This window comes from Anabrus simplex, chromosome 7 (assembly GCF_040414725.1).
Source record: "Anabrus simplex isolate iqAnaSimp1 chromosome 7, ASM4041472v1, whole genome shotgun sequence".
Taxonomy (NCBI): Eukaryota; Metazoa; Arthropoda; class Insecta; order Orthoptera; family Tettigoniidae; genus Anabrus; species Anabrus simplex.
Window position 1 is genome coordinate 196,209,041 of NC_090271.1, and position 13,419 is coordinate 196,222,459.

A 13,419-nucleotide genomic window follows, 5' to 3' on the forward strand; every position below is an offset into this window, starting at 1 on the left:
CTTGACTCCACCCAACTACGTACTGTTGCCCTTCTTCCGTGTAGCACATAAATAATTTTAAGTATGTATACCCGCGACAAAATCTTAGAAACGAAAACTAATTAATTATCAGAGACGGTATTTGTTGATATCCGAGAATAATTAATGTTATATTCCTCTAGATAAAATAACTTGAGAAAGAACAGCGTTTGCATGGGCTGGAAAACTACCTTTGCACATTTCATTAGTACAGCTCCCAGTGTAGTACCTTTAATGTAGTCCGCGAGGACATTCTTCCCAATCCCTTGTAAAAATATTCATATCGTCCATTGTCCATCGTAAATAGCAAGGCATTCTACTCGTAGATTATAACTCCATTGCCTTTCATAGTTACATCATCTGTTTGCTAGTGGCTTTACGTCGTACCGACTCAGATAGGCCTTAGAGGAGAAGAAAGGCCTAGGAGTTGGAAGGAAGCGGCCGTGGCCTTAATTAAGGTACAGCCCTAGCATTTTCCTGGCGTGAAAATAGGAAACCATGGAAAACTATCTTCAGAGCTGCCGACAGTGAGACTCGAACTCACTATCTCCCGAATGCAAGCTCACAGCCGCGCGCGTCTATCCGCACGGCCAACTCGCCCGGTACATCATCTGTCTCGGCTAAGTCCAAGTCTCTACCATTTACATATGATAGAGAAAAATCCTTCCGCCTCTGTGGTGTAGTGGTTAGTGTGATTAGCTGCCACCCCCGGAGGACTGAGTTCGATTCCCGGCTTGCCACGAAATTTTAAAAGCGGTACGAGGGCTGGAACGGGGTCCACTCACCCTCGGGAGGTCAACTGAATAGAGGTGGGTTCGATTCCCACCTCAGCCATCCTGGAAGTGGTTTTCCGTGGTTTCCCACTTCTCCTCCAGGCATATGCCGGGATGGTACCTAACTTAAGGTCACAGCCGCTTCCTTCCCTCTTCCTTGTCTTCCAATCTTCCCATCCTCCACCAAGGCCCCTGTTCAGAATAGCAGGTGAGGCCACCTGGGCGAGGTACTGGTCATCCTCCCCGGTTTCATCCCCCGACCCAATGTCTCACGCTCCAGGACACTGCCCTTGAGATGGTAGAGGTGGGATCCCTCGCTGAGTCCGAGGGAAAAACCAACCCTGGAGGATAAGCAGATTAAGAAGAAGAAGAATAAGAAGAAGAAGCGAAAAATCCCTCGCATAGTCCGAGGGGGTAGGAGAACATGGAAAGACATATAAAGATTAAAAGAATAATGAAGAAATTATATAAAATATCATGTTTACTTCAAATCACGCCATATAGTTTTCAGATGTAATCATTCGTATTTCAAACATGATATTCATTCATATGGTATGAGTTATTAGGAGAGTCATGTAAGGAAGCTGAAGCTGAACAACTGGAGACTCCTTGAGGCTTACAATAGCAAGTGAGCTCACAAGGGAAGAGCTGGCACGAGGTGGCTTGGCACTCTCATGTATGTGAATGAAGTAACGAGCCTCGTATGACGTCCAGATGATTTTTCTATCTTCAAAGTAAAGTAATTATAACCTTTAACGAAGAGCATTACTCGCCGATGAGATTCTTTGCTTAAAATTGAATGGTGCGTTACAGTCTTCAGTTTTAAATTGAAGTATAAAATGCCAAGATTATATGCAAGTTCCATTGCACTGAATACTTTATGCACCAAGAATAATGTAAATGTCCGCCTCTGTGGTGTAGTGGTTAGCGTGATTAGCTGCCACCCCCGGAGGTCCGGGTTCGATTCCCGGCTCTGCCACGAAATTTGAAAAGTGGTACGAGGGCTGGAACGGGGTCCACTCAGCCTCGGGAGGTCAACTGAGTAGAGGTGGGTTCGATTCCCACCTCAGCCATCCTGGAAGTGGTTTTCCGTGGTTTCCCACTTCTCCTCCAGGCGAATGCCGGGATGGTACCTAACTTAAGGCCACGGCCGCTTCCTTCCCTCTTCCTTGCCTATCCCTTCCAATCTTCCCATCCCTCCACAAGGCCCCTGTTCAGCATAGCAGGTGAGGCCGCCTGGGCGAGCTACTGGTCATACTCCCCAGTTGTATCCCCCGACCAAGAGTCTGAAGCTCCAGGACACTGCCCTTGAGGCGGTAGAGGTGAGATCCCTCGCTAAGTCCGAGGGAGAAACCGAACCTGGAGGGTAAACAGATGATGATGATGATGATGATAATGTAAATTGGAATCTGCGATGTCTTCATACGGATATAACGGATATAATCATAATATATTTTTGGAAAATAGTTTCACCTGAACTAAGTTATACTCACTATTTCAAAGAAAACTATGCTTCTAATGAAGATGCTGATCTTTCGAAGCTTAAAATATCGTAGCCAGCAACTTAATGTTAAATTATAGTACTCACTTCATGGTGATGGTGGTGATTGTTGGTGACTTCAACAACGAATTTCTCGAGTTCTCTTAGCGCTAATCACAGAAGAAAAAGAAATATATTCGAGAGCGCGAAGAATGAATGTAGCGCCTAAAGAAAGGGAAATATCACAGAAATCGCCAAAATTAAAAGCTCTTTCGAATTCGCAAACATAATACTCGCAAGAGTCAAAAGAGAGGAAGAATTAATCAAAGGCGTTTGGATAAGTAATATGAAGCAAGCCTTAGGAAATATACTAATCCCCAGAACATGCCTACATTCGTAAGGATATAAACTGGTTTACGCTTTTTTTTTTCCTTTAATATATTGCAAAGTGGTTCTAATTCACTGCCAAACGCTATGCCAAATGCTAATCTTGTTTAGGAACACATAAGATTAATATTGACGACAATAGTAGGTGCCTGAAGAGCCTCCGTGGCTCAGACGGCAGCGCGTCGGCCACTCACCGCTGGGTACCGTGGTTCAAATCCCGGTCACTCCATGTGAGATTTGTGCTCGACAAAGCGGAGGCGGGACAGGTTTTTCTCCGGGTACTCCGGTTTTCCCTGTCATCTTTAATTCCAACAACACTCTCCATTCTCATTTCATAGCATCTATCATTCATTAATAAATCACTTTGGGAGTGGCGAGCCCATCGTACTAACAGCCTATATCTGCTTCATTCAATACATCCCTGACCCGGTCAATGACTGGAAAACAGGTTGTAGGCTTTTTTCAGTAGTTGCCTAATCCTTGATCAATGCACCTCTCGTATTATCTATTTGATCCATATTTCGGACCTTTTTACGGTACTCCTTACATATTGGTTTATAGGTATACATCGGTACCTCTAACACGAATAAATAAACTCCTTATGAAATTCCTTCACATTAAATAAAATATATTTAACGTTCTGTTAAACAGAATTCAGTATTTTATTTCAATTTTCAAATAGAATTATTTAGTGAAACAATCTAAACTCACAGAATAATACCCATCCACAGCCCAGTAAATATATTATATGGGATACAGGATGGTTACGTAGAATTGTTCCTATTGAACTGTGTTTTCATTTCAGAGTCTAATCATTCTATTCGTTTTTTATTGTTACAGAGGGACTCCAGCTTCCCACTGGAGCAAGTACAGTGGGCCGATGCATGTGTGGTGGTCTATTCTATCACCGACAAGCAATCATTCGAGTACGCCGTGGAAGCACTTGAGAATTTCCAGAAGTTACGGCCAGTGAGTGCAGTTCCTGTTACATTGCTGGCAAACAAGGCAGACTTGGAACATCTCAGAGAGGTAATTATTTTTACTGTATAATAATAAAAATTCCGCTGTATGCGCACAATTACATTAAAATAAAAATATGAATTTCACAGAAAAAAGCAGAACATTTTGAAAGGACTGAGTGATTTCGTCCGCCCACCTTTCTATATTTTTTCGAACATCACTACATCTTATGGTTTAATAAAACAAAATACCAACAGGCTTTGTACCAAAAAATGGACCACTTTTGTGCAGCAACAAGTTTCTGAGTCGACACAACACTCACCTCTCTAATCCTCGTAATTAACTACGCCATACGATAATAGTCTGCCTACTGACAGCAAGGTGCGTATTTCAAGTGTAAATGAGGAAGTTGTGAGCTATTTAAGTCCACACAGGTTAGTCAGAGATATAATGGCTCCACACACACACATTGCATTGTTTAGCCCGATGACTGCAAGTTCCCAAAAGCCTCATTTAACCTCTCCATGCTGTTAAATATTATTGATGCACAAGGAACCTTATATAAAAAGATATTTACTTTGAAATATATCCCAAAATTTTGTATTAATATTTCTCCATTGTTTGCTTGAATTTTTGAAATAAGTTAATACATTTTCCGGCACTTGTAGTTTGCTTTTTTGATAATTTATAATTTATCCTTAGTGTTGAAGTAAAATTTCCTAAAAGAAATTAACAAAACCTTAACTGACCGGAAACAAAATTCGTTAACGTGGAATTATAATATCCCTAATTTCTTGTTAAAAAGGATCAGAAAATGCAATTTTAAACGCGAAACAAATTCCTCCCAATACTTTTAAGATTTCCCAATAACGGTTATATTAAATGCCTTTTGCTTCCACGACCAGTCAATTAACTATGCCATTTTCAGCTAACAACTGTCTTGAATGATCCCATATTACCTTGCTTATATGTAGTAATAATTATTATTATTATATTTTTTTACAACCTGCCTTACTTCGCACCGACACAGATAGGTCTTATGGCGACGATGGGATAGGAAATGGCTAAGAGTGGGAAGGAAGCGGCCGTGGCCTTAATTAAGGTACAGCCCCAACATTTGTCTAGAGTGAAAATGGAAAACCACGGAAAACCTGTTCAGGGCTGCTGACAGTGGGGTTCGAAACCACTATTACTGAATGCAAGCTCACATCTGCGTGCCCCTAAACACACGGCCAATTGTCTTGATAAAATAATAATAATAATAATAATAATAATAATAATAATAATAATAATAATAATAATAATAATAATACCCGAATTAATATTAGTGCAATTTAAATTGTGTTCAAAGCCATTTCTAGACTGGTGAAATTGAAGTTCTCAAATTTCAGTCCATAGAAAATGGTTTAAACAGAACTATCAACTCAGTCTATTAAATACTTGTATATAAAATAGTGGTCTTATAAATTTAGAACGTGCCGTAAATCTGTGAAGTGCTTTTTTTAATAATAATAAGAATAAAACAACTTTATTACTGAAGTATCCCAATCCATGATATTTTCACAACATAACAATGAAAATAATATAAATTATAACTTTCTGCGTTGGTAGAGTCTAGCACAGTGAACGAACAACACGTGAAACTGATATGAAAGCTATATAGTCCATTTAAACACAATTCAATTTAAGTGTTCACTGCTTATAATAAATTGATTTTAATAGCATGCATGATATGCTCTTCCACTACAGATTAAATAATTTTCAAGGAAAGACGTTCAAATTAGAAGTGTCAAAAGTGATCAATTGTGTATATATTAAATTCTGTTGTTACTGGTGTTTTTTCAATACACAGTTGAAGTAGCCCTACATTGTTTACTACAGCACCGTAACCTCTTCTGTTACAGGTCGAAGAAGTAGAAGGTCGTACAGCGGCAATACAAAACGGCTGCCAGTTCTTTGAGGTGTCTGTTGCGGAGAACAGTGCGGACTTATACCATGCCTTCGAAGTGCTAGTCAATGAATGCCGAAGCTTACAAGGCAGCACCAATTCCGGCAACGGTCATAAATCCCGCAAGTTCTCGGTGTCCAAGATGATCGGCACCTTGATCGGCAGTAACAACAGTAACAATGGTAAGAACGGAAGTCCTGGTCACGATAAACCGTCACAGGGTGGTACAGTCGTCGTGTGCCAGAAGTCCGATCTACATCGCAGCAGAGTCCTCAAACGACGCCAGAATTTCACCGCCACGGCATCGCTGTGACTACTACAGGGTCCTGCTGGCAGCGCAGCTGCCGTGCCTTGAAGAGATTTTGTTTGTCATCGTCGCGATGACACCCTCCGAGATTGGAACGGGTGGCGACGAGCTAACCCCCAAGCACTTGGCAGCAAGATAAGGAGTTCTTCGCGTCATGCTCCACTTGAAGAGCTCAGTCGTAGCTTCTTTGATTGCAGAAAGCCTAGTGCGTGTTACTTTTGGTAGTAACTCACCTTGGCGACAATGCCTAGAAGAAAGAAGAAAGCTTTTGATATATCATTAATTTGGATGATAAATAGCAGTGGTCCGAGAACCGACCACTGAGGGACACCTGAGTTTCTTTGTACTGCGTAAGAACTAGTACAAGAAAGAATTAATCAATTCATCATGTGATGAATTATTATTTGTTTGATGGGCAGTATCTTGTAAATAACTGTCTTTGTTATGCGTTATTTCTGAGACGCAACAGCCTCTTAGTCTCAGACAATCGCTAGACCTTTCAACATTATGGCATAGCCACGTATCAAAACTCAATAAGAATTTAGTTTTAGAGGATTTGAATGTAATGACATAGATCGGCCTACTAGAATATAGTCTATCATATTTTTGTTATCGCATGAAAACCATCGAGAAAGAAAATGGCAATTCCTAACGATATATTGGCATGTCCATGTTGAAAACTGAGGCTGAGAGGGTTTGGACGCGGGCCACGACACTCTGCGACGCCTTGGCGTCACGCGGGAGGAACCAAACAGCCTGGCACGCGAGTACAGGGGTCTGGGCGAGTCCATTCCATGTCCAGCGCAGAGACACCTCTGTCTTTCTTTACCGTACATTCCAGCGGAAAATCTTATGTCACCCATGTACAAGTGAGGTTTTCCGTCATTTCAACACAACTTTATTTCTCTTGTATTATTGTGTGAACTAACATATTTTTAATTACTCATTTACCATACACTAACTCAATTCCATATAAGTTGTACAAAATATGTCATTTGCTATTTGCAACTGCATATTATATTACATGAAACCCCATTGTTTTTTTCATTAGTTTTGATATTTATATTGCATATCTCTGGGTGTCACCTTAATACTTTTGTTAGATTTTATTTTCGATGGTGTTAACTATATTAATTCGAATTATTGTGAAACTTTAAGTCATTATTTGTTATACTGATTTTTCACAAGAGGGACTTACATAAAGTTGCAATGAAAAGTGTATTTAACGTCATAATTTAGCCTAATATTGCCTAAATTCTAGATAGCACCTACTGAGAGTAACGTTTCTGGGGAACTGTGCCACCTTCGGAATGATATTGTTACTGAACCTGTCTTAAAGATTCAACATCCTTGTCAGATACTCAGATGAGGAAATCTTGAACGAAGCATTGAATTCCTTTGCATATACACAGTATTGCAGGCGTAAGAATGTTACGCATATGAAGACGTAATGCTGTTAAAGCAGAATAATTGATGATAATCTAAAACTCTGTAACTTGGCATTAATTGTCAGAATGATTTAAAAATCAAACTCAGAATCGAAATCTTCACGATTTTACTATTTTCCTTCAGTGAGGATTAAATATATAACAATTTCGTATTTACGTTCCTCAATTCGCAAAATTCATCCAGTTCGATCAGTTAATTAAAACATATTAAACTATGAACACTGATATAGGATTATTGTCATTGTTACGTCTGTAGATCCGGCTCCAGATCTTCAGACTGCAAGATCAAACTCGGCAGAAGTAGTTGGATGTATGAAGGATGGAAACAAATCCATGTCGTACGACGTCAGCATCTAAAAGATCTCTGGTAATACTTTCGGTGTTTACCCGACAATATTTATTAACTCAGCAGTAAGTCGGCTAACGGAGTTCCGTTTTCTCTTTCATCTGATAAAGTAAAAGGGTAAGTTCGTTACTGGCAAGCGAGTGGCCTAAATATAGTCAAACAAAAATACCTGCATACGATGTATGAGGCACACAATTATTATGAGATCAACATCCAGTAAGTTTGTCATCTACCCGTTCAGAGAATATGCTGGAAATCTTAAATTACACATCTTAAATTTATTTCAGAAATCTTATAGCTGAAAATTAGTACAATTTTACTTATGTTGCAATGGTATCATTCACATAATAATATATTTTTTATGTAGTTTAAAGTTATATAGAATTCAGTCCCACTTTTTTAAGATATAATATGTCGTTTGCATCCAGTAAATTACATGGTATCTCTGGATACCCTACTGCATTTCATCTCACCCACTTTTAAGATATTCACGGAAAGAGTGGGACAGGATGACACTATTATTCATGCACCTTGCTCCCCACACTGAGTGGTACTAGCTAGCATCTGACAATTGGTATGCAACAGGTTTATTTTAGACAAATGGTTACCAGTCACTAGGGCTCGAGCCATCTGCTCTCCTTCTGCCAGTGTTACTTATTTCATTTCTCATTCACTCGAGCCAAATTCATTTACACGACACATGGCATCGTTTAATGTAGTTCAAAGCAGTAAAATATTACCAGAACAATTGGACACGAGAGATAGGTCGTTTCGTGTTCCACTATGAGCAACTTTGAACGACATACGTAATTTTTTAATCAACTTCAGTTATTTTTGAACCAGTCCTCTTTACGAATCACAATTCCAAATATTAATTCAATAATTAATATTTCGATAAATTCAACAACTTTGCTATTATCAATTATAATTAACCACACGAAGATAGATACTACAACAATACAGGTTTTTATTATAATTCATTCTAGTAAATAATAATAATAATAATAATAATAATAATAATAATAATAATAATAATAATAATAATAATAATCAGTGTCTTAACCGTGCTAGTGAATCGACCGAAACAGGTCTCTCTCATTTTAATCACTCCAAAATACCAACTGACTGCGTTAGGATTCGAACTCGCAATGTTGCTCGTAGAAAGCGATAGTCTTGCGAATTGCACTTCACAACCGAATTTAACATACATTTCTGATTATAATAATAATAATAATAATAATAATAATAATAAAAGTGTCTTAACCGTGCTAGTGAATCGACCGAAACAGGTCTCTCTCATTTTAATCACTCCAAAATACCAACTGACTGCGTTAGGATTCGAACTCGCAATGTTGCTCGTAGAAAGCGATAGTCTTGCGAATTGCACTTCACAACCGAATTTAACATACATTTCTGATTATGTTATGAGTTCAGTTTTATTTGTGAAATCTTGCAACCATAACATACTTTAAGAAATTACTCCAACTTTTAAAACAACATTAATTATTTCTAACTTAATTAAGTACCGGTAATTAAGTGTGTCAAATATAATTGCATAACGTACGATCTAGATCAACCAAATTTGTGTCGGATTGAAGAAATTCATACATTGAACTACAAACTGTCAACTACATGACAAATAAAATGCTTCTCTCAAGGTTGTGTAGCCTCATTTCATTCACTCCTGGCAAGAGTCCATGGAACTCACTAGCTTCTTTCGCCAAGTGATAGTAGCACGTGGCAGAACTCCACGCAAACCAAAACAAATCATTATGGCGATGTCCCCTGAAACAAAATTCCCTCTCCTAATTTGTGAAAATAAAAAGGAACGTATGGTGCTAAATAATGTATGAAGAAGTTATTTCTTGTTAATAGGTAAATATTGTGTGTGTTACAGACGAAGATTATTGTGAATATTATGACCCCAAACCTATCTCATTATGATTATTGTTGTTAATGATGTTTGTTTTATACAGTCGTGTCATTTGTAAAAATACGTGTACATTCGACAGTTGTAAGAAAACTGAAATATGATTAGGAGAGAAACTGGCTGTGATCTTATTCTAGGTTTTTGTATCATAATTTGTATAGTAAGTTATACAATAATTTTTGGTATAATAAATGCAATATATGCATATATATACATATTTGCTTTCATTGTTTTATTGTTAATTACGTCCTAATCCATAAACCTAGCATGCTATCTCCACTGACTTCACCATATCCTTATCATAAGACAAATTAACTTTCTGAAGAAATTTCTACTGTGCATATGATCATACTCAGCAATTCTGAAAATAGACATTAAAAAGTGCAGAACCTAAACTTTCCTGAATACCATTACCATGCAATAATGGAAATGAGTAATGAAGAGTTACACAACTTATGTTGCGTGTGCCAAGACTTAAGAGTATTGGAAATGGATATGAGCGTCAGTAAGTATAAACATGAATATACCTCACCACGTGCATAAAGAAATTCGACAACCAACGTTCCATGGGGAAAGATATTTTCAAAAATATTTTCCATGTCGTTACATTCACTGTCAGATTGGTGATACAAAGCTAGAACAGGTCGATAATTTCAAGTATTTAGGTTGTGTGTTCTCCCAGGATGGTAATATAGTAAGTGAGACTGTAAGAAGGAAGTGAGCTCACAGACGAAACTATCTTTACATCGGTCTGTTTTCAGACCAACTTTGCTTTACGGGAGCGGAAGCTGGGTGAACTCAGGATATCTTATTCATAAGTTAGAAGTAACAGACATGAAAGTAGCAAGAATGATTGCTGGTACAAACAGGTGGGAACAATGGCAGGATGGTACTCGGAATGAGGAGATAAAGGCTAATTTAGGAATGAACTCGATGGATGAAGCTGTACGCATAAACCGGCTTCGGTGGTGGGGTCATGTGAGGCGAATGGAGGAGGATAGGTTACCTAGGAGAATAATGGACTCTGCTATGGAGAGTAAGAGAAGTAGAGGGAGACCAAGACGACGATGGTTAGACTCGGTTTCCAACGATTTAAAGATAAGGGGTATAGAACTAAATGAGGCCACAATACTAGTTGCAAATCGAGGATTGTGGCTACGTTTAGTAAATTCTCAGAGGCTTGCAGACTGAACGCTGAAAGGCATAACAGTCTATAATGATAATGTATGTATGTATGTATGTATGTATGTATGTATGTATGTATGTATGTATGTATGTATGTATGTATGTATGTATGTATGTATGTATGTATGTATGTATGTATGTATGTACATTCACAATATTCAAGTAGATCCTCGAACATTTTTCTAAATTAAATTCCCTGTATCTGGTGAACAAACGTCATAAACTGACGTTGAAGTGAAGCAATTATAGCGTGGGTTCCTCTTAAAAGTTGATGCATTTAGTAATCAATAAACTAAAGTATTTAATGGTAAAAGGTCAGGCTACAGAATGAATAAGAAACTGTGCCACGAGGAATTCTATCATTACCGAAGTGGTTTTCGATGGGTGTGTTGGTGACAGGTGGTTTGATCTTGCTCAAACCATTCAGTATGACGTGCAGTGTTTCTTGCACCAAACTACTGTATATGCAGTAATTCAGAAATAATGGTTTCGGCTTGAAGTTTACAGAACGGATGAGATAAAGTGCAGAACATTTGCCCTGAGTTGGTCCCAAACAATTATTTCTAAAAGTAATTGTCCACGGAGTGGTCATAAGTTTAATAGTTTGACATACTAATTGGTCGACTGAGCAGTCATTGTTTTCTTACAAATAATATAGAATTTAAAATATGGCAGTGTCCGGTGATTGTCTCGCTAAATTCTTTAACAACAAAGAACAAATGGGACGAAGCCCTCGGATTATTATACTCTTAAATGCAATCAATCTATGCCGAGATCGAAATACTCATTTTTTGAATGAAGGGTCAAACGACCAACAGACTGCACCACTGATATCGGCACATTATCGTTTCGTGGAGGAAATATTTTAAGTTTATTCCCAGAGAGACATTGCTGTGCTTGTTGGATCAGCCAGACGAATTTTGGATTTTTGTTGGCGGCTTTCGGCAGGATACCCTTCCAGGTGCGATGTGATTCGTCAGGTAAAACTTTTCATCAAAATTCATTCCAGGAGGAAATACTTAGACATAACCACCTCCATTCGAGTCGTGTGGTTGAATGCTTGCATTTCATATATCGTAGGTTTGAATGCCCCCATCGACGGCCTTGAAGAAATTGTTCCGCTGTTATCCATTTTTATAAGAGGCAGTTGCTGGAGCAGTATTTTATATTAATATCATAGCTTATACTTTTCCAGTCCTATCGGTTCCCCATCCCACAGCCATCGAAAATATGCATATGTTTATGTGACGTAAAATCGCTAGTAAATAAATTTACAATAGGCCTAATTCTAATCTTAGAAGAAGGAGGAAGATTTGAAATCTTACAAAGAATGTAGGAATCAACAAACTCAAAAACTGAGCCATTTAAGACGGAGCCGATTATCGTCATAATAATTATAATAAATCCTGGTCTACAAACAGAAGGACAACGAGCGGTAGGATTCATCGAACGGACGATCCGTCATCTCGTAATCTGTGAGTATTCGGGGTAAGCAGTGGTCGCTGATTGGCCAAGGCTTGTCACATCTGTAGCACCATGAGCTTTGTTTCCAATAAAATAGTAATAAAACCATACCAAACCCCATGGCACTACAGCCCTTGAAGGGCCTTGGCCTACCAAGCAACCGTTGCTCACCCCGAAGGCCTGCAGATTACGAGCTGTCGAGTGGTCAGCACGACGAATCCTCTCGGTCGTTATTCTTGGCTTTCTAGACCGGGGCCGCTTTCTCACCGTCAGATAGCTCCTCAATTCTAATCACGTAGGCTGAGTAGACCTCGAACCAGCCCTCAGGTCCAGGTAAAAATCCCTGACCTGGCCGGGAATCGAACCCGAGGCCTCCACGTAAGAGGCAGGCACGCTACCCCGACACCACGAGGCCGGCAATAAAATAGTAATAACGTGTATTATTTCACCATTGATTTCATCAGCAATTGTTCTCATTCATTTCACATAAGGTGCTTCCTGCTTATGCCTTTGCTGGCGAGATGTAGAGTTTCCAGTGCGCTTTGTCTTCCAATATGGGCTAGTATAAATTTGTTACTTTCATTTATCTGTCTCAGTCTCATCCTTGGCTTTGGCAATATGAAAGTAACCGAGGTATGAGCGATGCTGGTAATACCACTCATTATGCAGCTAGAACCTGTTATGAATGATGTGAATGGATCACTCATGGAGTTGGCTGGTGCATGCATTTCTGTGTGCTTGGCAAACAAATATGTAATAGCAACTTCTGGCTCGGTGTGGAAAGCAACGGGAAACTACCTCACTCCTCATTTCCTTAGTACGCCTCCTTCCGTTCCGATAAGGGCCTTTATGGCATATACCAGGTGGTTCTACTTTGCCTCCAACTTTTGAATAAAATATCTTCAGTCCATCCAGCTTCCACTTCCTTGCACAAATGTTGGGCCGAAACAAAAGGAAATAAGGATAACTTCGTCTGGAAACTCATTTCTCAATCGTTGAATACCGTCGATCACAGCATAGGCCTACAGCTTTGTTTCTTTTCATCTTGAATGGATTTCAAATGTTAGTCGTTCACTGGAAGCGGATTCCTACAACTGCGATTTTGGAAGAATCTGTGCGAAGTCTGTTCGTTCATTCGTGCAATATTTGGCTACGTATTCGGTGGAGTTAATT

General features: G+C 39.0%; 1 protein-coding gene across 1 annotated transcript in view; it reads left to right on the top strand.

Annotated features, from left to right (window-relative positions):
• Positions 1–8,875, top strand: part of LOC137501484 (ras-related and estrogen-regulated growth inhibitor-like protein) — a 50,751-nt gene extending 41,876 nt beyond the window's left edge. The window contains exons 5-6 of the mRNA XM_068228521.1: positions 3,499–3,687; positions 5,523–8,875. Of these exons, the coding sequence (XP_068084622.1) occupies positions 3,499–3,687; positions 5,523–5,879 (546 nt within the window). The 3' untranslated portion in view covers positions 5,880–8,875. The remainder of the gene's footprint in view (positions 1–3,498; positions 3,688–5,522) is intronic.
• Positions 8,876–13,419: the final 4,544 nt, after the last annotated feature.